Source organism: Cottoperca gobio, chromosome 4 (genome assembly GCF_900634415.1).
Source record: "Cottoperca gobio chromosome 4, fCotGob3.1, whole genome shotgun sequence".
Taxonomy (NCBI): Eukaryota; Metazoa; Chordata; class Actinopteri; order Perciformes; family Bovichtidae; genus Cottoperca; species Cottoperca gobio.
The window spans coordinates 27611440-27636173 of NC_041358.1; the positions used below are offsets into that span (position 1 = coordinate 27611440).

The 24734-nt window shown below is 41.6% G+C and overlaps 3 protein-coding genes across 6 annotated transcripts; 1 reads left to right on the plus strand and 2 right to left on the minus strand.

The window, feature by feature from the left end:
• Positions 1 to 390: 390 nt before the first annotated feature.
• On the minus strand, positions 391 to 9030 carry timm44 (translocase of inner mitochondrial membrane 44 homolog (yeast)). 3 transcript variants are annotated; one of them, XR_003832139.1, is made up of 14 exons: positions 8956 to 9030; positions 8431 to 8535; positions 7368 to 7568; positions 7204 to 7284; positions 6934 to 7083; positions 6677 to 6807; positions 6302 to 6387; positions 5168 to 5260; positions 4317 to 4441; positions 3900 to 3950; positions 3701 to 3790; positions 3048 to 3158; positions 794 to 1008; positions 391 to 707 (listed from the first exon to the last, which is right to left on the minus strand). XR_003832139.1 is itself a non-coding variant. In XM_029429718.1 (13 exons), exons 1-13 carry the CDS (start codon positions 9028 to 9030, stop codon positions 889 to 891), a joined length of 1419 nt encoding a protein of 472 aa, XP_029285578.1. In that variant the 3' UTR covers positions 391 to 888. The 3 variants fall into 3 exon arrangements, 2 of the variants coding, with proteins under 2 accessions (XP_029285578.1, XP_029285577.1); XM_029429718.1 differs by having other exon boundaries at positions 391 to 1008; XM_029429717.1 differs by lacking the exon at positions 8956 to 9030 and adding an exon at positions 8714 to 8946 and having other exon boundaries at positions 391 to 1008.
• A 453-nt stretch (positions 9031 to 9483) lies between these two features.
• Positions 9484 to 17017, minus strand: hnrnpm (heterogeneous nuclear ribonucleoprotein M). Its single transcript, XM_029429247.1, has 16 exons — positions 16754 to 17017; positions 15702 to 15883; positions 14085 to 14137; positions 13329 to 13336; positions 13063 to 13156; positions 12708 to 12962; positions 12309 to 12462; positions 12147 to 12196; positions 12002 to 12062; positions 11609 to 11761; positions 11441 to 11515; positions 11081 to 11149; positions 10882 to 10983; positions 10164 to 10750; positions 10025 to 10076; positions 9484 to 9938 (listed from the first exon to the last, which is right to left on the minus strand). Exons 1-16 carry the CDS (start codon positions 16852 to 16854, stop codon positions 9775 to 9777), a joined length of 2160 nt encoding a protein of 719 aa, XP_029285107.1. The 5' UTR covers positions 16855 to 17017; the 3' UTR covers positions 9484 to 9774.
• Positions 17018 to 18088: 1071 nt separating this feature from the next.
• dmap1 (DNA methyltransferase 1 associated protein 1) lies at positions 18089 to 24109 on the plus strand. Of its 2 annotated transcripts, XM_029429246.1 has the most exons (11): positions 18089 to 18314; positions 18441 to 18571; positions 18785 to 18876; positions 19467 to 19662; positions 19804 to 19962; positions 20082 to 20249; positions 20468 to 20653; positions 20981 to 21052; positions 21663 to 21735; positions 22162 to 22514; positions 23360 to 24109. In XM_029429246.1, exons 2-11 carry the CDS (start codon positions 18476 to 18478, stop codon positions 23417 to 23419), a joined length of 1455 nt encoding a protein of 484 aa, XP_029285106.1. In that variant the 5' UTR covers positions 18089 to 18314; positions 18441 to 18475; the 3' UTR covers positions 23420 to 24109. The 2 variants fall into 2 exon arrangements, with proteins under 2 accessions (XP_029285106.1, XP_029285105.1); XM_029429245.1 differs by having other exon boundaries at positions 18089 to 18571.
• Positions 24110 to 24734: the final 625 nt, after the last annotated feature.

Consider the following 24734-nt stretch of genomic DNA (forward strand, 5'->3'; position numbering starts at 1 on the left):
GAACAGAGCAGAGCCGCTACACACCCAGAGTGTTCTGTGGTTGTGTCATGTTAAGCAGGTCCATGTTACCTGGCCTGACTCATGCTCTAGGGGGGTCCGGGGGCACACTCCCCCGGGCAGAATTTTTTAACATTTTAAAGTGAATTGTATGAGCAATTCTGAAACCCACCTAAAATAGGGGGGGGGGGGGGCTGATGTCAGGAAGAGAGAGTTCCACTGTTCTGGATGTACGAACGTATGAATTCACTCAGAAACAACATTTTCACCCCCCGAAGGAAATACTGTAAAAAAACACTGGAATTGAATTATAAATAATAATAATTAGCAGCTGCCCGAGTCATGTCTAATTAAGCTTAATGTATTTTAAAAGGTATTTCACTGTGAGAACACTGAGGGGGGGGGAATCATCTTTATTTTCACAATAAATAAACTCTAACATCTTAAGAATTACAGTGGACATTTATTATACAAACATGGATCTAGCAGTGATTGGCCACAACATGACAAGGAAGAGAGCGTGAGGGAGGGGAGGGAGCGTGGCAGAGACAGGTCCTCTCGGCTCGGCTCCACGTCAGCTCTCATGATTTACACTTTCTTTCTCTTTCATATTCAACACAAGTTTATCCCTTAAATGCAAACAGTGGTTTCCCTGCACATCCATACAGGCAGGAAGCACAGTGACTGAGTTGTTGGTGCTATACCGCCCCCTAGTGGGAGACAGAGGAACAGTTAGAAATCACTGTCAGACATTCAAACATCCAGAGAAACACTAGCGACACTTCTCCACAAATACTTGAGCTGTGAAGTCCCACGTGTGCGTCCCTCGTCTCCGTGCTCCAGGGCTTCATGTGGTGCAGCGTGTTCTGTCTTTGTGCGTATTAAAGAGTCTTAGAGGACCTGCACGGAGCTCGAGGCGGAGATGTCCAGTAGTCTCCAGGCAGCGTCTGGGTTGAGCTCCTCCTGGTCTCGACACAGAGCCCACACGTACATGATCCGGAGCACCTTTTCCTGGAGGGGAAACAGACGGGGACACTTAGTCTCAACTGTTCTTCTTAATCCCTGAGAAACACGGAACAGAAACACTTTAAATGTGATTTTAGACAAATCATGTCCATATACACAAACATATAGACTTTGTGGTTGTGTAGGCCTTTGTCTTTGTAAGGGACATAGAAACGTTTACAGTTGCAGAAGCTATGGATGTCACCAAAACTCATTCTGAAAACATTCAATGTAAACGTTATGATGATGTGTTCAAGTGTTTCAATTAAAACGTTAAATTAAAATGTAGTTTTCGTAAGAAACTTGAATACATACAGATGTTTGAATGAGCTGTTTTCACAGCAATATAAAATAGATATTAGAGGGAAGTATGAGCTGCTTACAAACAGTAATAAAGGAGTGTATGTTGGATTACATGGGATTTATGTTTTCATCCTGGTATCGTATCAAGAATCGTGGAATTTCACTGCTATTGGTATCGACTACTAAAATTCTGGTACCGTGACATCCCGAGCAGAAGCAGAACTTTGTCTGTGTACTTTGCTAAAGTTCATTTCAAACACCAGATTTACTCAAGTACAGTAGATAATGTTATATATACACAGTATATATATATATATAAAATACATTAATATATATATATATATATATATATATATATATATATATATATATACACAGTATATATATATATATAAAATACATTAATATATATATATATATATATATATATATATATATATATATATATATATATATATACACAGTATATATATATATATAAAATACATTAATTATATATATATTTTATGTATAAAATTATATAAATATGTATTATAATATATATATATATATATATATATATTAATGTATAAAATTATATACATATGTATTATAATATATATATATATATATCTCTATTCCTATCTCTCTATCTCTCTCTCTCTCTCTATCTCTCTCTATATATCTATTCATAACTATATCTTATCTAGCTCTATTCTAATATATCACTCATATTATAATATATATATTAATTTCTATAAAATAATATATATATTATTATTATATATATATAATCACACACACACTTTATTTTTCCTTTAATATACTTTTCGGAGATGTTAGTGGGCATTTTAGTAAAGTAAATATTATAATATTTATATAATATTAAATAAATATATATATTATAATCTATATATATTATAACTATAAAATATATATATTCTTTAATATATAATATATATATATTATATATAATATATAATATAGACTATATATATAATATATATATATATATATATATATATATATATATATATTCTATTTATATATATATATATATATATATATATATATATATATATATTATAAATATACATTTATTTTTCTTTAAATATACTTCTGATGTTAGTGGCAGTTTAGTAAAGTCTAGTTATGAATAGTGGAGACATTTAAATGTTAGTGGAAGGTTGGAATATTTAATATAAATGTCAAGATTGAGAAGATTATGTTAGCCGTGTTGGGTTTTATATATTTGTCCGTCTAAGAAGAAGTAGTGAGAATGATTCAGCTGCCCAGAGTAGTTTGTCTTTAAATACCAAGAAAGTTGGAATGTGTAGAAAGATTTAAAGTTCTGCGGCCCGATGAGGAGTAACAGTGAGCAGGTGGGTGTAGGACATTTAATACTGTAGTCCAGAAGGGCGGAGTCTGTCATTTGATGTCCAGACATTTGGATCTGGCTGATAAAACACTACATCCACCATTAATCCTCTCGCAGTAGTCTTTTAATCTGAGCGCTGGGCAGATGCCAACACGGTAGAGAGTGGATACCTTGACCTCTTTACCACCACAGGTGTCCCTGAGGGAACAATACGGCTCATTTATAAGCAATAAAGCTTCAGTCTGAGGTTGTTGGTCTTAATAAAATGCTTAATGTGTTGGGTTTTAAACGCTCTTTGCTTTTATCATATAGCAGATTGAAGCAAATCAAAGCCGTGTCTGTTGATGGGTGTGTGTGTGTGTGTGTGTGTGTGTGTGTAACTCACAGGGTCTCCCTCCACCACCTCTCCTTTGGTGTTTCGGATCACCATGATCAGCTGAGCCTGGAAGGTGATGATCAGCACCGGACCCTGCTCCATCATCTTCCCCATGGCCAACTGGAGTCAGAGATACACACTTTACTAAAGCATTCAAGTATTAAAGAAGAATATCCTGAGATATTTAAAAATACACAAGTTACAGTTAGTAACGAGGACTCACACACAGTCTGAGAAGAGTACCGGCAGAAAAGTGAACTTTTCAAGACGTTTGACAAACACTGGACTTGGCTGTAAACTTTGATTCTGCATATTTGCAAACTTGTAGATCACCATAAAACCACAAGCTGTGCTGCTGTGCATTAAAGCGTCTGTCTGTGAGTGTTTGTATCATCATGTAGGAAAACAGAGCATGCAAAGAGTAAGATTAGCATCTGTTAATGCACTTTATGTTCATTGTTAGTAAAAACACTGCAACCAGCTCTAGATTTCCAGCTCCTGTCCTGAGAACAAACGGTCAACTCCAGACATTTTGAATGCACAGACGAAAACATTTGCACAACTATTGAACAACTTTAACACATTTAGCGTATTTAAAGTAGCCTGGGTTTGTTGTGCAGCTTCATTATTAACCTTGTGTCGTGCAGTCTGGAGAAACTTACATCAACATTGTCGATGTCCAGGATCTTAGAGTCGGGATGAAATCCCATCGTCTTGGCTTGTTGAATGGATTGTGACAGCTGGCTGTATGTCTACACATCCAATGAAGAGAAGAAGAAGAAGATCAGAGTGTGAGTGTGTGTGTGTGTGTGTGTGTGTGTGTGTGTGTGTGTGTGTGTGTGTGTGTGTGTGAGGTCGTACCGCTTCATAACACCAGTCCTTCAGCACCTCCAGCTCCCCTCTGATCATCGCCTGCAGGGAGCAAACATCAGCTTTAAGTTTTACATCTATACGTCCGGATCAGTGTCATGAAAGTGGTGGTGATGGTCTAGTGGTCTAATGGTACGCCTTACAAACAAAACACTAGAAGGTCGGGAGTTCAACACCAGGCTGCCACCAGTGTACCCCTGAGTAAGGTACTTAACCCTGAGCTGCTCCAGAGAGACTGTCCCTGTACTGAGTTCACTGTAAGTCGCTCTGGATAAGAGCGTCTGCTCGATGACCTGTAATCTAAATGTAATGACATCACTGTTGCTCCTTCTTGTCAGATACATCGTCAGGTGTCCTAACTACAGTCAGTCTCAACACCGGCACCAGGTGTTCTACAGCCCAACACACCTCCAGCACGTTGGGGATGATGTCCCGTTCACACTGCTTGAGGAAAGAGTCTTTGTCAAAGGATGGGTCCGCCTTCAAAATCTCCGTTAGTACTTCGGACATCTCCGTCTTAGAAAACAGCCCACCTACACACGGACAGGAAGCACGTGGCATTTAGCAAACAACAATCATGAAATTGTTAGGCTGAAGTGTATCCGGGTCATTTTGAGGGTGTCGCTTCACAGGTCGGCTGGTTTTCAGTGTGTTGATAACAAACACTGGCTTTAGTTACGCAGGGAGGAGGGAGGAGGGAGGAGGGAGGGGGACATCTGCGTTCAGTGAGGAGCTACGATTCTGTTACCAAGATATCAAAAGTCATTACACTTAGAGACATTTTTAGAATATTTGAGAATGGGGGGGGGTCAATGACAGCTATATGAAAGGAAGACGCAAGCAGCGGGGGGGGGGGGGGGGGCGGGGTCATTACACACACCAAATGTGGAGGCTGTACCACTCACCATTCAGGAGTTATACGAGGATCATGTCTTTTTGTCTGGTTATCATCCCTATACCCAACGCTAACCCCGAACCCCTGATCCAGAACCACCCTAAACTTGTGTCCCGCACCCCAGCCGTCACTCTTCATAACTCAGGAACAGAAGGTCCAATCTACTGAGAGCCATGGTCGATGGGGTGGGGGGGGAACGCTGTAATCAGCTGCTCAGAGACGAGTGGTAAAGACGAGAGTACACGTGCGGTTTTGTCGTCTTTGTTTGAGCGAGGTGTGCTGCGGAAAGGTTTTTGCAGCGGAGCGACAGGATGAAACCACAGGACTCATCACAGCTGTAAAAAGCCTGTCAAAGGTCTCTCACCTATAATGTCCGTCATCTTGTCGGTGACAGCACGAGACGCTCTGACGAGGGAGTTCTCGCTCTCGTCGTACTTCATCTTCATCTCAAAGAACCCTGCGGTCAACCACAGAATGAGATGTTAGATTTGAAGTTCTCCTCCACCCTCCGTGTGTGGAGAAACATTCCATCAGATCAGCAAATCCTTCAAAATTCATAGTTCTTATTCAGAGATTAGATATATTTGATCAACAATATGAAATTCCACAGAGCCGGTGAAAACTGAGGCTCAGCAGAAAGCTGCTGCGTGATTGATGAGCGTGTGATTCCAAGACATAGATAGAAAACACGATGCACAAGTATTCAGCAGGTTGAGCGATGGAGCAAAACTTCCCCCCTGGACTCCTTCACCCCTGCAGCTCTCCAACGTACTGGGGGGGGGGTCTGAGCTTCATGCCCCTCTCTCCTTTTTGCATCTAAAAGCTGCAGTCGTCCACTGCATTAAATAAACTTATACTTTGTGATGCTGCCGAGGAGAGAAGTCTCATATTAACACTCAAATCAGACAATAGATTTATCTTATTACTCAAAACTGATGTACCGCTTCACAGGATTCAACCTTATTTAGGGTGGAGTAAAACAGTGTGTGTGTGTGTGTGTGTGTGTGTGTGTGTGTGTGTGTGTGTGTGTGTGTGTGTGTGTGTGTGTGTGTGTGTGTGTGTGTGTGTGTGTGTGTGTGTGTGTGTGTGTGTCTGACGAGCATGTGGCACTCTGTATGAATGCATGTGTTGTGAAGCGCTGTATATAAATGTCCATTTATTGGCTGCACAAGCTTGAAGGATAGTAAAGTGTTCCTCCCCATGCAGCAGTTTGACAATGTTGCTATAGATTCATTTCTCTCACCAGCATCACATGCAGGACAACCTGAATGAAGTGCACCCCCACCCTCCCCAAACTCCTGCAAACTACTCACTAAATGGGGGCGTTCTTCAGTGCGTTTATGCAGAATAAAATGACACATTTCAAGCCTCTGGTTTTATGCTAGTTCCTTGGACTCCAGATCCCTCACTGGACGTGCAACAGAGAATCGCTGGTGAACTCATTAAACGCTGACTTTTAAACATCCTGCAGAGACAGACAGAGAAGGTTTGTCCTTACTGTTGAAGACCATGTTGTTGTCTTTGAAGTCCTTCCACTGCTGGTACCATTTTGAGTCTTTGTGGAGCGTCACACCCATCGCTTCCCTGAAGAACAAACACACAGAATAAATGTGGAAACTGTTCCTGTTGACTTGCTCACCATCACATTTAAACATATTAACCCAGAGAGATTATAATAAACTAAATACAAAGGAAACATCAGGGATAATATAAAATCCCACAGGATGACAGTTTGCTTATCTATCATGACTTCCAGCTCTGCGTTGGTTTCATTTCCTGTATCTGTAATAATAAAGATGATGTAGCAGCTATCTCTGAACCTGAGAGGCGGTCCTCTTAGAGTATCAGGGAGAAGCAGAGGGCACTCACGTACTTGTTGGCTTCGAAGACCTTGCCGTCATCCCCCTTGGAGGAGAACTCGCTCCTCTTCCTGAGTCTGGCAGGAGGCCGATAAGGGCCGGTGTGACCCAGGTCATCGATATCTTTCTTCACACTCTCCATGCCCTGAAAACAGACGGACACGTCGCAGGCGAGCCAACAAGCAATAAGTTCCAGTCTTCAGGCACATCGTTGTAAAGCCTCTTTTTATTTTATTCCCAGTGAATTACAGTAAGTACAGCGACTCCGTACCTGTGATATTGCTCTGAACGCACCCGTCTTGCCCAGCATCTCTCCACCTTTAGAGACAGACTCTGCGGAGGTCTTGGCTGATTTGGCTGCTTCCTCTAATCCATCCTTGAGTTTCTTCCCAATTTCTGACCGACTGACCTCCTCGAGCCCCTGTCCACGCACACACACACACATATACACACACACATTGTAAGGATGGACTTCAATAGCACATCTATTACATGACAATCAAAAGAAAAGCTGCATCCGATGGGATCAAATCCCTTTTACCTCTTTAACGGTCTCAGAGATGTTTCCAAACTTCTTCCTGAGAACATTGGAGGTCTTCACTGTTTCAGACTCTATAGTTTTCTGAGAAATACACATTGCATTGGCAAACCGAACGTTTTCATAATAAAATGGATAGAAATGCTGTGTGTGCGTGTTATACTTACAAATTTCCTCCTAGCTTGTTTCAATGCATCGGACTCCTCCAGTTTTTGGGCCTCTTCCCGGAACTTCTTGATGTTGTCTTTCATTTCTTTGTTCTTGTTCAGCTCCTGCTTAATGTTGTCCAGAAGCTCCCCCAGGAAACCTTTCCTGTCCCTGCCTCTGTCCCCTGACAAATACCTCACCTGCAGAAGTGACTGAGGCACCTTGTTGGTATGAATAAGAAACAACATTACATTTACTCCAAGCATGCCCAGAGCAGTTGTATTACATTTAAATTAATGACCTGCAGGGGTGTGAAGGTGTCGAGTCAACTTTATGGTCATTTTGGAGGCTGTAGTTTGTGCATTGCATTATACTGACAGGTGTTTGTATTATTATGTTTTACAATTCAACAGCACCATAAAGTGCATCTTTCAAAACTACCCTATAGTTAAAATCAACACGGGACTCTTTTATTTGACTTTATTAGTTTTAGCGAGGTAAACCAATTAAACTGGGAACTGAGCGTGTGTTCTACAATACTATCCAAAAACAAAAAGCAATTCTTCGTCTGCTATTTTTCCAGCAATATCTTTATTTTTTTTCAAATATCTTCCACCTTTCAATGGAATGGAGATTAAATTGATAATAACAAGCAGGACAGGGGTTTCTTTGTTTCTTAAAATAAATTATTTGTAGTGTTTTCCAGCAGCGGTGTGCAGGATTGTCTTAAATCAGCTTTACTGTTCAACTCTTGTCCACACACAAGAACTTAATCCGATTATTGTGTGCATGCAGTTTACCATTGTCAGTGTATAGCTCGGAATATAATGGATATAAACTCTTATTTTCGTTTAGCACTAAAGCTCTTAATGAGAAAATACACAGGAGTATACAAAAGAATAGGCCGTTATTATTATTAACATGTCGTGATGGACATGTTATCGATATATGAAAATGACCTATATCGTGATAGAAGACTTTGGTCTAACCCTAGTTAGAAGGACACCTGTCCACAGAGGCCGTGCAGCTTCATAACGTACAGAACGTGATACGGAAGTAACAGTTCATATGAGGTGTGTGTACCTGTGAAGAGCACGTGAGGAGTCCACCTATCCGGTAGACATTGCGTCTGTTGTGAAGTAGCAGGTAAGAGGAAGGAAATGCCACCAAACATCTTCTCACAGACATCTGGAGGCAGATACAAGAAGTCAACCCCAAACTTTAGTAAACTGATGAGCGCGCAGCTGCTGACAATGACGCTCGTGACAAACTCTTCAGTTAGGCATGTTATTGGTAAATGCATGAAACCTAATATTAAGACGTCGGTATAAAATGTAGTGGAAAGTCAGAATATGGAGCTACATACCGAAGATGACATTTGACTTAGGAAACACTACGTCCTGCGCTTCAGAGTTCAAACACCGGCTGTGGTAACATTAGCGCTAACAGAGCTAGCTAGCTAAGCGTTAGCGGTGCAGTCAGGGTAAAACAGTCCAACACTACCAGTCAGTGGTGAAACTAGTAGTTTCAAAACACAAGTTAAGTTCTCCTTATCATTTCTAGGTGTTTAAATGGCGATATTTAACCCAAAATGTCCAAATCACTTACCTGGTAACACTGACACAAGGGGGTCGCCATCTTGAATCTAATGTTTGTGACCTTCTTCCGGTGGTGACCTACCATATGTATTTTTTCTAAATTTTGTTTTAATCTAATTGATCATTCAATTAAAATATGGTGTACAGATAAATACTATAAATATATATATTAATGTATATTTGAACCATATATTTATACATTAAACTACAAGGAGGACGTAAACTTAACATCTTAAATGTAAAAATATTTGTTCCCATTATTGGACCAGTCTTAATAGCTTTGATAGTTGCAACTTCCATATCCAAGAGCGGGGGTCTTGAGAGCTCAGATATGATATCCTCATGCTTTTTACCTCCATAAATCGCTCAAACTTGCATCATTTAACTACATACACGTCTCCCCATGATTACAATGGCATCAAGCTTTTTATAAAGAAAGTAAAATGATTATATTCATTAATTATGTTTTACACGATTAATGAACTCAATGGCAAATCCACTAGTATTTAAAGGCAACGCCACAAAATAATCCAACAAAGCATTTCAAACACTGAGGTTTATTTATCAAAACACCTTATAGAACAAAGGCAATGACAGGTGAAGCATTACAGAAAATAAAAATTAAAAATTTGGTCTCTAAAAAAAAAAAAAAAAAGTAAATTTTAGCAAAAACTAAAACAACACTTTCACTGTGACAACTTACAAACTAAAATAACACGGTTACAAATATCTAACGAACCAAGAGAATATAATATGAATATGCTGATGGAGAAATCAGATCATTTGGACATTAGGGACTAAAGGAAACGGCAGACGTAACAGACAGAACTTATGCATTCCTATCAATCCTGACGTCAATTTCTCTTCCATTCAGCCGATAGCCATTCATGGTCCGGCAGACACGCTCGGCAGTTTCAGGGGTGTCGAAGCGAACCACACCACAGCCCTTGGACTTTCCGTTCTCCATCTTAATATCAGCATACTGCACCATGCCTGTAGAGGGAAGAGCACCTATGTTAGAAGTCATCTTTAAATAGCAAATAAGTAAATGTACATTTACAAACTACGACTACTCTTACCGCATGTGTTGAAGGTATCCTTCAGCATCTTCCAGTTGAAGTCAAATGGCAGCTGAAAGACCAAAACAAATTGTTTATAATCATACCTGAGAAGATGACCATCAACTGAATTAAAACCACCCAGAAGATAAATACTTACATTTCTGACAAAGATCTGGCAGCCCTTCCTGACATTGCCTCCTCCCCCAGTTCCAGGTCCTCCAGCTCCACCAAAGGAATTCCCACCAAATCCACGATCCAAGTCAGCAGTGCGATCAAACTGCCCCCCAACACTTCCGGACCCCATCCGATCCATGCCAGAGCTCATGCGGTCAATGCCACCGGTGGGGAAGCGGTCAATTCCTCCAGCGGAGCCGATGCGGTCAAAGCTGGTGGCCATTCTGTCAATTCCGGTGTTGCTCATGCGATCCATACCCATTGGGGTGCCAAAGTCTAGTCCAGAACCCATGCGATCCAGACCAGATGGGCCCAAGCGGTCAAACCCAGCTGGGCCGAGGCGGTCCATGCTGGAGCTCATACGGTCCAGGCCAGGTCCAAGCCTTTCCATACTGGGCCCAAGCCGGTCCATCCCCGAGCCCATCCGGTCAAACCCAGTACCAAGCCTTTCCAGGTCAGACCCGCGCTCCATCCGGTCCATGCCCATCCGGTCCATCCCTGCCATGCGCTCCATGCTGGATCCCATGCGGTCCATTCCAGAGGTCATGCGGTCCATACCGAGTGAGTTTCCTATAAAAGTGGACAAACAAAAAGGGGGGGAAAATAAAACTGTTAAATCGACGGTCTATGCGGAGCATCACATCTGATGAGGTCATCAGAGAAGTTAGAGAAAGTTCAAACAAAATCCTGAAGATACTAACCCATTCCTCTTTCAAACGACTCTCCAAAATTATTGCGAGACATTCCCATTTCATTTCGCCCAAACTCCCTGTCAAAAGCACCACCAATCCCACGGTCCATCTCTGACAATGCAAGAGATGAAACCATTAGAAACAACTAGCAAAACGAGAAAGTGTTCCACGCTTTGGAGAGTTAAAGCGTCTCAAAGAGTCTCCTTACCGTTCACCCTGCCCATCCCGGAAGAACCAAAGCGGTCCATGTTGTTCATTCCTCCGAAGTTCTCCATTCCTAAAAACAGAGGATAAGAAAGTCTGAATGTCTTTGAGATACCAGAGTCTGGGCGCTTCAAATATAAAAATTATGATTTATACACAATCCATTTTGCTGGCTGAGTTAAGAACGTCCTTCAGTGACTCGAGTTACACCACGAATCATTGCAACGGGTTTATTGTGATGCAGTTAGAGAGTGTTTGATTTAACAAACTGCAGTCGTAAATACAGTAAAGGCAAAGCTACTTAAAAATCTTCAGTACATACTACCTCCTCCACCACCTCCTCCTCCTCCTCCACCACCACCACCTCCTCCGCCGCCGCTGCCTCCTCCTCCTCCGCCCATACGTCCTCCCATGTTGCCGAAGCCCATTCCATCCATTCCTACAAGTGACAAGAGAAATGATTAGCCTCGGATTTTAATGACGTCTTTAATTTAAGGGTTGAACCAAAAAACAAAAACGGGTGCTTAATTACCTCCGGGGCCCATGTTGCCCATTCCTCCTCCGCCGCCGCCTCCTCCACCACCACCACCATTACCTCCTCCTCCGCCTCCACCTCTGTTGAGTTGGGTAGCATCAATGGGCTGGCCACCAGGTCCCAGGCCCAAACCAATACCACTCAGGCCACCTAGGACAGAGAATATGGGAACACAATTAATACGTAGTCGAAATAAACCCAGACCCTGGTGGTCAGGGTCTGGGTTACGCGATAAGCATTGATGCCTTTTGATCCAAATTGAAGTCCCTTGAACTGCCAAAGATACTGAACTATCCCATCAGCTGTTTAAAAGTACTTCCATAACATTTACAGGGCATTTGTTTACTTATTCCTTTTTCTCCCAGTAATGAAAGCTACACGTATACTTACGGGGAAGAGCCGAAGAAGCTCTCTCAGGTGGTCCAAAATCTTTTGGCAGGGACTTCTCATCCTGTGAAAAAGCAAACCGATGCATTCAGACTTTGCACCTCGATCATAATGTGATCCAATGTGCAGCGAGGTTTGGGAAACGTACCAGTTTGACGTGCATGAGTCTGTTGAATAAAAGCTGTCCATTGAACATAGCTGTGAAATCATTAAGGAAAGCGTACCAGAGACATGTTGGGAAACAAAGTGATTCTACGGAGTTAACATTCATGCACAAAAGGACCCAATCCAACATTTCTCAGAAGGATACAGACAGCTTGGACTGCTTCAATGGGCATATCAAACGTGACTGTGCCCATGCCTCTGCTTTTCCCATCCTTGTCCTCCAGGATGTCGGCCCTCACCACCATGCCCGCCATGCTGAATACCTCCTTCAGCTTCTTCCAGCCCACTTTGTAGTCGAGCTGAAGGCACAAGGAACCATTTTAGAGACGGTACTTAACTACGACATGGCTAACAAGAGACGGTAATGTTCTTTTAACTCAAGGTTTCGCACTATATTTTACAAACGATTACACGTTTGATTAAATAAACAGCTTTACAGTGAGTCGTTACATAAAAATACTAATTATGTACTAGCTATAAGTTCTCAAATGTCTCTTTTTATAAACACTTAATTCAATACACTTGTTTTTTTGGGCAAACTCACATTAGCAACAAAGACAGTGCTGCCAATCCTGCCAGCCTGGAGACCATGGATGACCTCGTTGGGGATGTTGGGGTTGTTCATCAGACTAGGAGGAATGTTGACCATGGAGCCATTTGGTCCAGGGCCCATTCGTTCCATGTTCATGCGATCCATTCCCCCCATTCCTCCCATACCGCCCATCCCACCATGGCCTCCTGGATGTCCTCCACCTTGAGTCTTGTTGACTTCTCTCTGAGCAATCACACCATCAGGGTCCTGACAAAAAGCAAGTGAATATGAGGCAGGAGAATCTGCAACCAACATTCTGATCTCTTGGCGGCCATTTGTTTTTCTTGTCGTTCTTGCTTTAACCTACCTCTTTCACTTTCAAGGGTCGTCCATTGAGATTGTGCTTGTTGACCTTCTCCACTGCTTTCTTCATTAGCTCTTCGGTCCTAAACTCAACAACACTGACAGAGATACACAATATACCCGTGAGAAACCACCCTCTCCAAATATCCGTCTTTGACAGACACCGGTAACATCGTTCCACTTGGTTAACTTGAACGGGATTGTAAAAATGTCCATTTTGACAATCTGAGAAACATTGAAAATTAAAATAAATAGATCGAGACTACTTACGCACAACCCTTTGTTGATTGAAGACATCAGAACAGGCCGCGTCAAAAAAAAAAGGAGTAAAGAATTGAAATTAGCAAAAGCAATGGTTAAATAAAATAAATGTGTCAAATGGAAAAAAACAACTTTAGAAATAGAGAATTTCATGCACAATGAAAAGTACAACTTTAGACAAGCCTACCGTCTTGGCCACAACTTTGTGCTTCCAAATAAAATTACAATTTAAAGATTTCACATTTCCCCCAGTCACTAAAACAATGCAGGCAAGTCTGCTGAATATTAAGAGGATTTTTCCCGACTTCCAGAGGGCAGGAAATCCACAGTGAGATAGGATTCCCCAATACTAAGATATTGGAGGTAACAGTTCCAGTAAAGCAGTTCTACGGATTGAGTTTTATTAAACAACCATCTAACAGCCTTGTAACAACCTCTTCCAGACTGGACTCCTTTAGTTCATGAGGAACAAATCCAGCAAACAAAAAAGGGACATTGTCAGATAATGCAATCCCACAGGACTGGCTACAAAGAAAGCTGAAGTCCTTTTATAAGAGCATCAACCCTCGGGGTGACCTCCAGTCAGTGCCACAGACGACACCAAATAAAACACGCCTCCGGCATGTCACCATCTCACACACACACACACTCCACCATGTTTCTGAAGCTTAAGAATTCCCAACAATGAAAATAAAGACACCAAAGCTGACAAACACAGGTTTGTCTAGGATTATTCATGTTTTATTTGTATGTATTTGCACTTACCCTCGATTTGCCTTCTGCGTCCATTAAGTGTTCCACGTACGTTACCTCACCCACTACAAATCAGATTCCAGAGACGACACACACCAAGGGGAGAGAAGCCGAGAGAACAATTGGGGTTTAGAGCAGACACACAAGTAGGGCGGCTGGTGACAGTGAGCTCAGACTGCCAGTCCTGCGCCTTCCCCCAGCACCTCAGCAGCAGCACAATATGGTACAGGTCTACAAAAAGCAAGCGTGGGTCTTTTAAAAAAGTGAAGACTTCTTAGCCTGTCTTTGTTGGAATTCTCCCGAAGCACCAAAAGCAATAGACTGAGGACAACAACTGTTGAAATGGCCATCAGCCTGCCTATTTGGATATAATGCCGCGAACACCACCTACCTATAGATAATTGAGCCAATAATTTCAAGTGGGCAAAACCTGTTCAATGCCTCCCTCCATTTCATTGCAAACCTGTGCATACTTTGTCAAATGTCGCCATTTTAAAACATCAGGTACAATGCATCAATACAGTCGCCCATCAACTGAGCCTAAGAGGAAACCTACAGCTAGAAAACTAACCATAATCTTAATGAAGGCAAGCTCTTAGAGGGACCTGTTCCATAAAATCACAATATCAGAATTTTGATTCAGCGTCGACCACAGCCACGCCTTCGTTCGAGATCACGTGTCTGTTCAGCGAATGGACATCAGTGATCAAAACCTCTAGAGACAAGGACAGTGCATAAGAAGTTGCTTCATTTTGTAGACCTGTACCCCAAAGAATCCAACGCATGGCCGTGTTTGGCACAACATGGAGATCTGCTGAGAAAACATTTGCTCGTCAAGGTCACACCTAAAAGAGAAAATGCAATTTAACTCCACAGTCAGTTGTCATAAAACGAATACCAGGCACCCCTTCTGAAAAAGGGTTGTACCTCGTACACACATGCTTTAACTTCAAGTAAATGCCAATTTAGTGCATTACTTACAATACATCTAACGCTTTCCAATTCCCCATAACAAGTACTTGACATGAGTAACGACACATGAACTCCATATTTTCAGAGAACTTTAAAGTTGCTGCATCACAAATTGTTTCGTTTGACCGGTCTTTAACTTATTTATAAAATCATGAGCTCATGTTTTTACCATTGATCACATGTTGCAACTGAGAGCAACTTGTTTCTGGGCAAAATCATTACGCTACAGAAATGTACTGTGTCCTTTTTCATGGATTTCTTGGGGGAGAGCATCTCAATATGCTGCTAATGATCCCAAGCCATTGGATTTTCACAGTAGTGGACCGGATTTACACATATACAACCCCCACTTCACAAAGACCACAATAGGTTTTAGTACTCTCAAAAGGAGAATAAATGTTCAGTCTCCCATCCAGGTTTGCAGCACTTGTGCAAGTCTGCAGCAACTCCGTCGTTGATGGACAAATGAGGGACCTCGTCCAAAACCTTTGTTCCAGATAACTCTCACAAGATCTCACGCAACATTGTACAACTAACGTTTCTGCACAAATCCCAAAAGCCCTTCAAAGCTGCAGTGATCAAACAAAATGACCCTGGATGCTGCTTATTTAGTCATGTCCAAGCGGACTGAGTCAACCCCTTATCTAAACACCTTACCTTTCTCTTTCATCAGGTCTTTGAGGGCTTGCCATTTAACATCGTATGGGATGTTGCTGACAAAAACGCGGTATCGCTTGTTCACGTTTCCATAGGGCTCGAATCGCCCGCCTCCACCTCTCTTCTGGGGTCTCTCCTTCCTGCTTGAATTGGCATCATGCTTGGCTTTCCCATTCACCTCTCTGTAAAAAGAAATCAGTTAACATTTAGTAAAACATGCTTTTATAAGTGGAAAGGTACAGATTAAGCATGATTATATTCTAAAAGGTGAATTCAAAATGCAGGTACTAGTGACTCATAAGACATAAGTGCATTCCCTGCGAACACATTTGCTGCAGCATGTTATTAACAACTTAATCACAGTAAAACACAACACATGCGGCACCATTTTAACTTTAGCTCAAAATGAGGCCACCAGTGTTACCAACTCAATCCAATAGAGGGCCCTAAGGTATTATCTTTCACATGATCATAGGTTGGAAACATTTGTTTACGTGTTAAAAAAGAAGGTTTGTGATAATAAAAACAGCCAGGATTAAAATGTACTGTTTAGACCCAGTAAAAATCAGCCTGAGCTGTAATGATACTCTGCAAAGGTTTGCTATCGAGAATTCAGCCGCATGGCAAGGCCGCTCTGTGGACTAAGTGGGCCTGGCTGTGTTACGGTATTTATATAATGGTACATTACTTTACAGTGTTTGATCACATTGCTAACGACACGATGAAAACCACCCAAAATGATTGCCAGTAAGTAAGTAAGTAAAACTACTAACGCGAAGTTACTGTAAGTTACGTAAAATAGGTGGATTCTTCCTGTAAATAGACGGGTCCCAAACACGCCGCCTAACAGCCGATAAAACACATAACGACGCAATTTAAAAACACATCCTGGGAAATAATATTGAATTTCCTGATTAAGATGCAACTAATGGGACATTTTTTATTAAAGACTGGTAAAAGTACGAGATCGCCGTGGATCTAAATGATTAACGGCTAACTAGCTAGCATTAGCTACTAAGCGCCAACAAAGGAACCTCGATGAATGAACTGACCCCGGCTGCTGCTGCTGCTGCTGCTGCTGCTGCGGCGGCGGCTGCGGCTGCAGGGCCGCTTTCTCGGCCACGTTAGTATTTTCGGCCTGCTCGGTCGACATCTTCTTGCGCAGTTTAGTGTCTTGTTAACTTAAACGGTGTTATTGAAGACTATCTTCGTTGGTATTAACGAGTCAATCGCCTTCCAAATTGAACTTTATGGAACAAATAACGATGCAGACCACCTCTGCGACACCAGCTAACGAAAATGGCGGAGAACGAGCAGTAGGGAAAATTTAAAACCAGGGATATACCCGTCTGCATCCGGTTTGTACCTTTAAAAGTAAAGGTCATCAAAGCACAAGATGGATTTTCAGAATAACAGTGCCAGACAAATAAACAACTTGTCTCGAATAAAAATCTATTTTGTTTGAGTGTGTTTGTTTTGAAAAAAACGTCACACTTAACTGATTATTAATAATATCGTATATAGATCAATAATAATGTGTTTCCTTTTTCCACTGTTTTGAATGTCATGTGTGCATTGTTTTCAACAACTAACAATAGATTTGTGACAGTTTCAGAGTAACACCGGGTCAAAATAACCATATTTTAGTTTGAGTGAATAACTCCACTAACGATTAACAATAATATAAAATAACCCATTTTTTGTATGTAGGAAGCTTGAGAGATGGGCTTCAGCCATAGCCAGTTGAGGATTTATAATTAATGGTGGACAAGACCAGGCCAAAACGTTAGGAGGTTTTCATTTTGATGCAGTGCCTTCCAGGATTACATATGTAGGATTTACACTGATAGTTCATGCAGCTATAATTTCGGAATCTAATGATTCTAAACGCTAGGCACCTATTTAATCCCTAATTTGCCATATATAGCATTCTCTGGAGGGCAGTGTTTTATATAATTGATGAACTGCTCAAGCAGAGCTGTCCCCTCTCTGTCAGCTGTCAGTTAAAGAAGGATGATTTACCTGTGATTAACATGTTCGGTGGCTAAAGAAAAAGTCACTAAAAACCTTGTTGTTATTATGTTTTTTTCACACGTTTTTCTGAATCACTCTGTGTCACTCATCTCTTTGTCACTTTCTCTCAATTTTAACATAAATATACTATACACATTCACAGTGTAGCATTACAATACAATACTATATTACACTATACTATACTTCCTTGTATTATTTGTCTTTTAAGCTACAGTTATTGTTACAATTTTAATACCTATAGATATATAAAAAATATTAATTATATCTATCAACTCTGTTGTGTTTTCAGTGTCAGTTGTTGATTTATTTGAAATTAAATGGAGGGAAAAGAAGAAGCTGCAGTGCACCGCCAGACCTCAAGGGGGCAGCAGTCAATGATAGAGTAGTATGGTTACAGCGACGTTAGCGGGGACGGAAGTAGTGTCGCTTTAGTTTGCTAGCTACTCACCTAGCCTTAACAATAGCTTGTGAATATTCGTAATAACTGTCCTTGTAGCTTTCACGTTTGGCAGAAACGTTCACGGCAATATTAAGAAAACAAGTCTTGTAAAATCGCTACTTGGCTGTTTGCAGCTCTGTGTAAGTAAACGTATCTTAGAAATGACAACGTTAGCGTTAGCCTTTAGCTAGGAGCGTATTCGTTGGACAGTACCGCTTCGCTGAATGAGCGCATGTGAATGAATGAACAGTATTTACGTTTGACAGGTTGTTAGCAACGTTAATTACCGACATATTTAGTCATGACTACTGGGGCTGATGTCCGGGATATTCTGGAGTTGGCTGGAGCGGATAATGACGGTCCTATCAGCAAGAAAGATCTCATCAACTCAGACAAGGTGAGACACAATCATAACATTCCCATTATGATTCCTGTCTAATGTTATTTGACCAAATATTCAAAGGGTTACACGTGCTGTGGGACTAAAAAACACTAAACATGACATTCCCACAGCAGTAAATGTGGATCATGTTGCTATTTTGTGCTTGAAAGTGTTACCAAGAGTTTTCTTAAAAGGTAAATAACCAAATTTCTCCATCACCTGTCACAGAAAAAAACCAAGAAGACAACAGAAACGCTGACCTTCAAGAGACCGGAGGGAATGCACCGAGAGGTCTATGCTCTGCTCTATTCAGATAAAAAGTATGGGCTCCTTTTGATTTTAAATCAATGCACTGAATTGATTTAAGTGTGTTTTCTTAACTGCTCTAAAAATCTATTACATTGCATGAGTGTGTTTCTCTCTACCATGGATAATTACTGTGCATCACACATTCAGAAAGGCTTGTTGTTGTTCTTTTGTCACTTAATTGTATGTGCTGAATATTCCTAATTGAGCTGGTTTGATTTTATAATAGATTAAGTAGGTTTTCCACATATTTTCAAGTTACATTTATTGTCATTCTACAAGGGTTGCACAACTAAATGGAAGTTGTCCCTTTATGCTACACGTAGGCACCTCTTTTCACCAATATCACTGATGCTTGTTAGATGGGTACCAATGATGTTCTGGGCGGTTTTAATCCCCGGCTGCAGAGCCCTCCTGACCTGGGCCGTGCACATCTCATACCGATTTGTAATGTTTCCTGTCGGGATGTTTTTACTCCTGAAAAAGTTGACTTTTGCTTTCTTAAGCTTCCTTCAGAAATACTTCTGTTTCTGAGTTTTCTTATTTCATTACTTATTTTCTATCCTTGCTTTAACAAAGACTTGTTTTTCCTGTTACTCCCCAGAGATGCGCCCCCTTTGCTGCCCAGTGATACTACTCAGGGCTACAGGACCGTCAAAGCCAAGCTGGGCTGTAAAAAAGTGCGTCCCTGGAAATGGATGCCGTTTTCCAATCCAGCTCGCAGGGACGGGGCTATATTCCACCACTGGAGACGTGTGGCAGAGGAGGGCAAGGACTACCCTTTTTCCCGCTTCAACAAGGTAGCGATGACCTCAGTCTCCTCGCTAGTGTAACTGCTTCTTCAATACAAACACAAAGGATGTTTACGGCTACATATCTGCTGACATTTTTCAGTTATTCCTCCTGATTCACTATATTCTTTCTGTTCTCTGCTTTTATAGACAGTGCTGGTGCCAGTGTACTCTGAGCAGGAGTATCAGATGCATCTTCATGACGATGGCTGGACTAAGGCAGAGACAGACCACCTGTTTGACCTGAGCAAGCGCTTTGACCTGCGCTTCGTTGTTGTCCACGACCGTTACGACCACCAGCAATACAGAGTAATCCCTGTCACTCATCTACCTCACATTCCCTTTCACCAAGGATTTATTGCACAAATCTTACTGCTGTACGTTAAAGCATATATATGTGGTGACGTTCTTCCATTGATGCTTCTCAGAAACGTTCTGTGGAGGACCTGAAAGAACGATATTATAGTATTTGCGGTAAGCTGACCAAGGTGCGTGCAGCTTCAGGGACAGAGCCCAAGATCTACATCTTTGATGCCGGGCACGAGAGACGCCGTAAAGAGCAACTTGACAAGCTCTTTAACCGCACACCTGAACAAGTTTGTAACTTAGTACTTTGATGTGACTCTTATGTTGTTGTTAAGCTTTCATTACTTAAATATTGACGTGAAGCATGATGTCGAGCAGAAACTAATTCTAAGTGCAGTTATTAATGCAGTAATGTCCTGAAAATACATCCAACAATATTGGCAAAGCTTGTCAGATGTTCGCCAGCCTTTTGGATATTAAGATCGCACTTCTCTTGTTTGTCCTGCAGGTGGCAGAAGAGGAATATCTTATGCAGGAGCTGAGGAAGATTGAGACGAGAAAGAGAGAGCGTGAGAAGAAGGCCCAGGATCTGCAGAAACTCATTAAAGCAGCGGACACGACCACAGAGTTGAGACGAGCCGAAAAGAGAGTTTCCAAGAAGAAGCTCCCACAAAAAAGAGAAACAGAAAAACCGGTATGATGTGCAGTCAAACAAAAGGAGTGAAGTAAAGCACAAAGCATCTTTAGAGGGGAAAATACCCAGAAATACTTTTTATTTGTCAGATGGAACAGCTGTTAACCTTGTGACGGTTCAATGCAATAATTATTATCAGTATCTTTTGTGTTCATAACTGTATTTTATTTAGCTTGAACAGCTGTGTCTCAAAGAAACTGAAGCAGCTCTTGTGTCTCAGTTCGTGAAATTAGGATCCATCCCACAATAATTATTTGAATGTTTTCACATGCCACGGTCAGATGGTCGTCATATCTTGTCTCTTATCACTTATTTCTTTTTCTTCAGGCTGTTCCAGAAACAGCTGGCATCAAGTTCCCTGACTTCAAATCAGCGGGAGTCACACTGCGCAGTCAGAGGGTGAGTTTAAAACTACATAAACATTATTCCCAAACACATCTTCCACGTAAAGATTTGCTCTCAATACCAGTGAGGAACTTTAAAGGCCCGTCTGAAACAGTGAACAAAGTAGAGAAGTGGTGAATAATCCAAACCTTTGTACTGACAACTTGTATTTCTCTTTGCTGTGCTGGCGGTTATTCATCATTCAGTTTAGTTTGAACCACGATCAATATCAAAGGCATGTTATTGGAGCTTGACCCCGCAGTTGATGAATGTGAGAACGCAGAGTGTCTGACTGGAGCTAGCTATCTCTCATTAGCACTGTGATGATTAATTCTGTTAGGGACCCGCTAATATCTGTAAAACCTAGCAAGTGCACTCTTATTCATCTTCAAGACTGATGAGGAGCTGCCGCTCTCTATGGAAAATGCATTAGCGCGGCTAAAGGAGTGGAGTACCCTCCAGCTAATCAGTCAGACAGAGTTCAGTGGATAAAGACATTTTGATCTGGCCCGCTGAAGTGCATTTCATACGAATTAAAAGCCCAGAGGTGGAACTGTTTATCCTAATATCCCCAGCACCTTGAATCACACGTGTGTGTGTGTGTGTGTGTGTGTGTGTGTGTCAGATGAAGCTGCCAAACTCTGTAGGCCAGAAGAAGATCAAGGCCATTGAGCAGATCCTGCAGGAACAAGGAGTCGGTAAGTGTGAATAAACATTAGCAATCTGCTGACGCACAATATGAGGATCCTAAATTAAGTATTCGATGGTTTTGGTTTGGTCTGTACAGAAGGGAACACCCCCCCCCCCCCCCCCTTTTTTTTTCTCTGTTGCATCATATTAAAATGAATATATTTGTTTTGGACACAACAAGACATTTAGAGACAGAATTTAAAGGTTCATCGATAATGAAAGCAAACGTTGCAGCACCACTTTAAGGAATACTCTGAGCGTTTGGTTCAACAGCAGTAAGATTACACAAAGGAGATATTTCTGCATGCAGCATCTCAGAGATTCTAACATTTAACTAGCAGCCTTCTACTCTCTCTAAGTTGCACACTGAATCAAAAGCCCTCCACATATTAGTCGTGTGGTGTTTCAATCATTTTCATCCATTGTGTCAGCAGATCTGAACCCCATGCCCACAGAGGAGATCGTTCAGATGTTCAATGAGCTGCGCAGCGACCTGGTGCTGCTGTATGAGCTGAAGCAGGCCCACAGCAACTGTGAATACGAGCAGCAGATGCTGCGCCATCGCTACGAGGCCCTCATGAAGGCCGGCAACGGAGGCGGGTTTGGTGGAACTATAGGGATCTTACCAGCTGCCGTAACACAGGGTGGAGAACTCAATGCCATCAACAGCACTACAGCATCCACCCCGGGGGGGGAAGCTCCGTCCTGGCCCTGTGCTGACGACATCAAGGTGGAAGCCAAAGAGCAAATCATCGATGTTGTAGGAGCGCCACTCACCCCCAACTCTGTAAGTATGCACAGCGTGAACCCAAACTCTTCCAAACATCAGCAAAAATGGAGTTTAGAGGCCGAGTCTCGAGTCTATACGGCGGATTTGCAAGTCAAAAGTTTTTCCTGTCTATCGATGTGTAGCAATGAATTGTTGTTGACTGAACTTAAAGTGTTTTTGTGGTTCAGTTGACTTTTAACATTAAAACTAATGACCAGATTTCACCAACTATTCTGTAATAATTCAGTAATCTTAACACTACATGGCTGTTAAAGCAGTGGCCACATTTAAAGTTTGTTACACGTCTATATATATATATATATATATATATATATATAATATATTATATATAATATATATATATATATATATATTATATATAAAAACACTCATAAATAATGTGTATTGGTGGATAATCCTGAATATCCTCAAAGGAGTGACTGAAGCTGTCGAGCTCACTGATTTAAAGGAACAGGAATTATCATGTGAGAACGAACAGACTCGCTGTATCTTTATTGTATTCATGCGGGGAGGGGGGGGACATGTGATTTATGATTACCTTATTTAAGATTGATTGTTTTGATTTTCACTAAAATCATTTTTACAATGACAGATGTTTGTCCTTTCTGTGATGCAATAACAATAATTGTTTGTTAACTAAATGTAAGGTAAAGTGGTTCCAGTATGTTTTAGTGCTATTTTAAGCATATTTTATAATTATTGGGATAATATTGTGAATTGCCACTTGATGATTTGTTATTTGATGGACAGCAGCAAACGTGTTCTAGAAGTGGCTAGAAGAACACTGTCGGGAAGAAATCCAGATCCTGATGTGATTGTTTGTTTTTGTGTCACATTTGCAGCGCAAACGGAGAGAGTCGGCGTCCAGCTCGTCTTCAGTGAAGAAGGTGAAGAAGCCTTGATGAGCACGAGAGCGCCGGCTGGTTGAGGGTGGAGGACGTGCAAGTTACTCCGGTCACAGTGGAGACACCACGAGTATTATGGTTGGACATCAGAGACACTGGGGAGCAGGACACCACATTGCTGTCCACTTACGTAGAAGCCCCACTGACTACACACACACACACACACACACACACACACACACGCAACCTTTCACCGACCAGCGAGAGACCTCTCCAACCCCTCCCCATCTGGCCCGGCCAGCATCTTTGTGACAAAGGCAACAACTGAGTGACATTTCATTCCATTACCGCCCGTCCCCCGGCCTCCACCATTGCTCAGCATCAGATGAGGCGAGATCAACTGTAAATTGCCCGGCTGAGCTAATCGGGACACGGGGAAGAAGGTGGGAACGACTGGGTAATTGAAATGAATTGGAATGAAAGAAGAGACTCTGGGAGTGGGAGGACCTTGAGCTGCAACGCTCACTTGACCCATCTTGAGTTTTTTTTCCCGCCGCCTAATCATGCCATAGTGTTTACTGGAAATGTGTTTTTGTGTTAGCCTTTAGTACCGGCTGGAGCTCCCAGAGTGCACCTGGCTCTGTGATAGACGCTTTCTGTTGAGCTCGTGGGACTGTGTTGTTTGTCCTCGGGTGACCTTGAAGATGCTTTAGTCAATGATTCAATAAACCTCATTGTTTTTTTCTTCCTGCGTGTGACGCATGTTAATGCCACAGTGGTCCCTCCTCAAAGCGTCCGTCGCTCTCCGACGACATTTTAACTCCGAGGTAATTAGTGTTGAATGAACATTTTGCCGGGGAAATTGTAGGATCATGACATTCTTACCTTACCTGTCAGCTAAGTTAAGTGGCAAATAATGACTTCATTAATATGATAATTAAGCAGTGATCATTCTTAGCTTGGTACAGCCACTGAAGCTTCATTAGGATCCCTTCCCATAATATTGCTAATTGCGTGTCAATTATGTCGTTTAGCCTACTTAGACATTAATTTCTATGCAAATTCTGAATCTGTTTGTCCAGAAGAGGGGAGCACTGGGTGTTTAAACATCTATAAACATGTATTCTTTGTAAGAACTCAAGCTTTTCAGGAGCTGCAATCTGCAAACATCTGCACATGAACTCCCTTTTAATGGTTTTTGGATTACAAATGAAGCTTTAAACGTATTTTCTCAAGTTAAAATCCAAGTGAGCTTTTGGTGATTTGGCAAAAGAAATAATGTTTGATAAAGTCGTGATCCTTTTGAACTGTCTGAGGTGGAAACGCTTCATCGTGGGCACAATCAAAACACCTTTTCACGTCTCTAATAAGC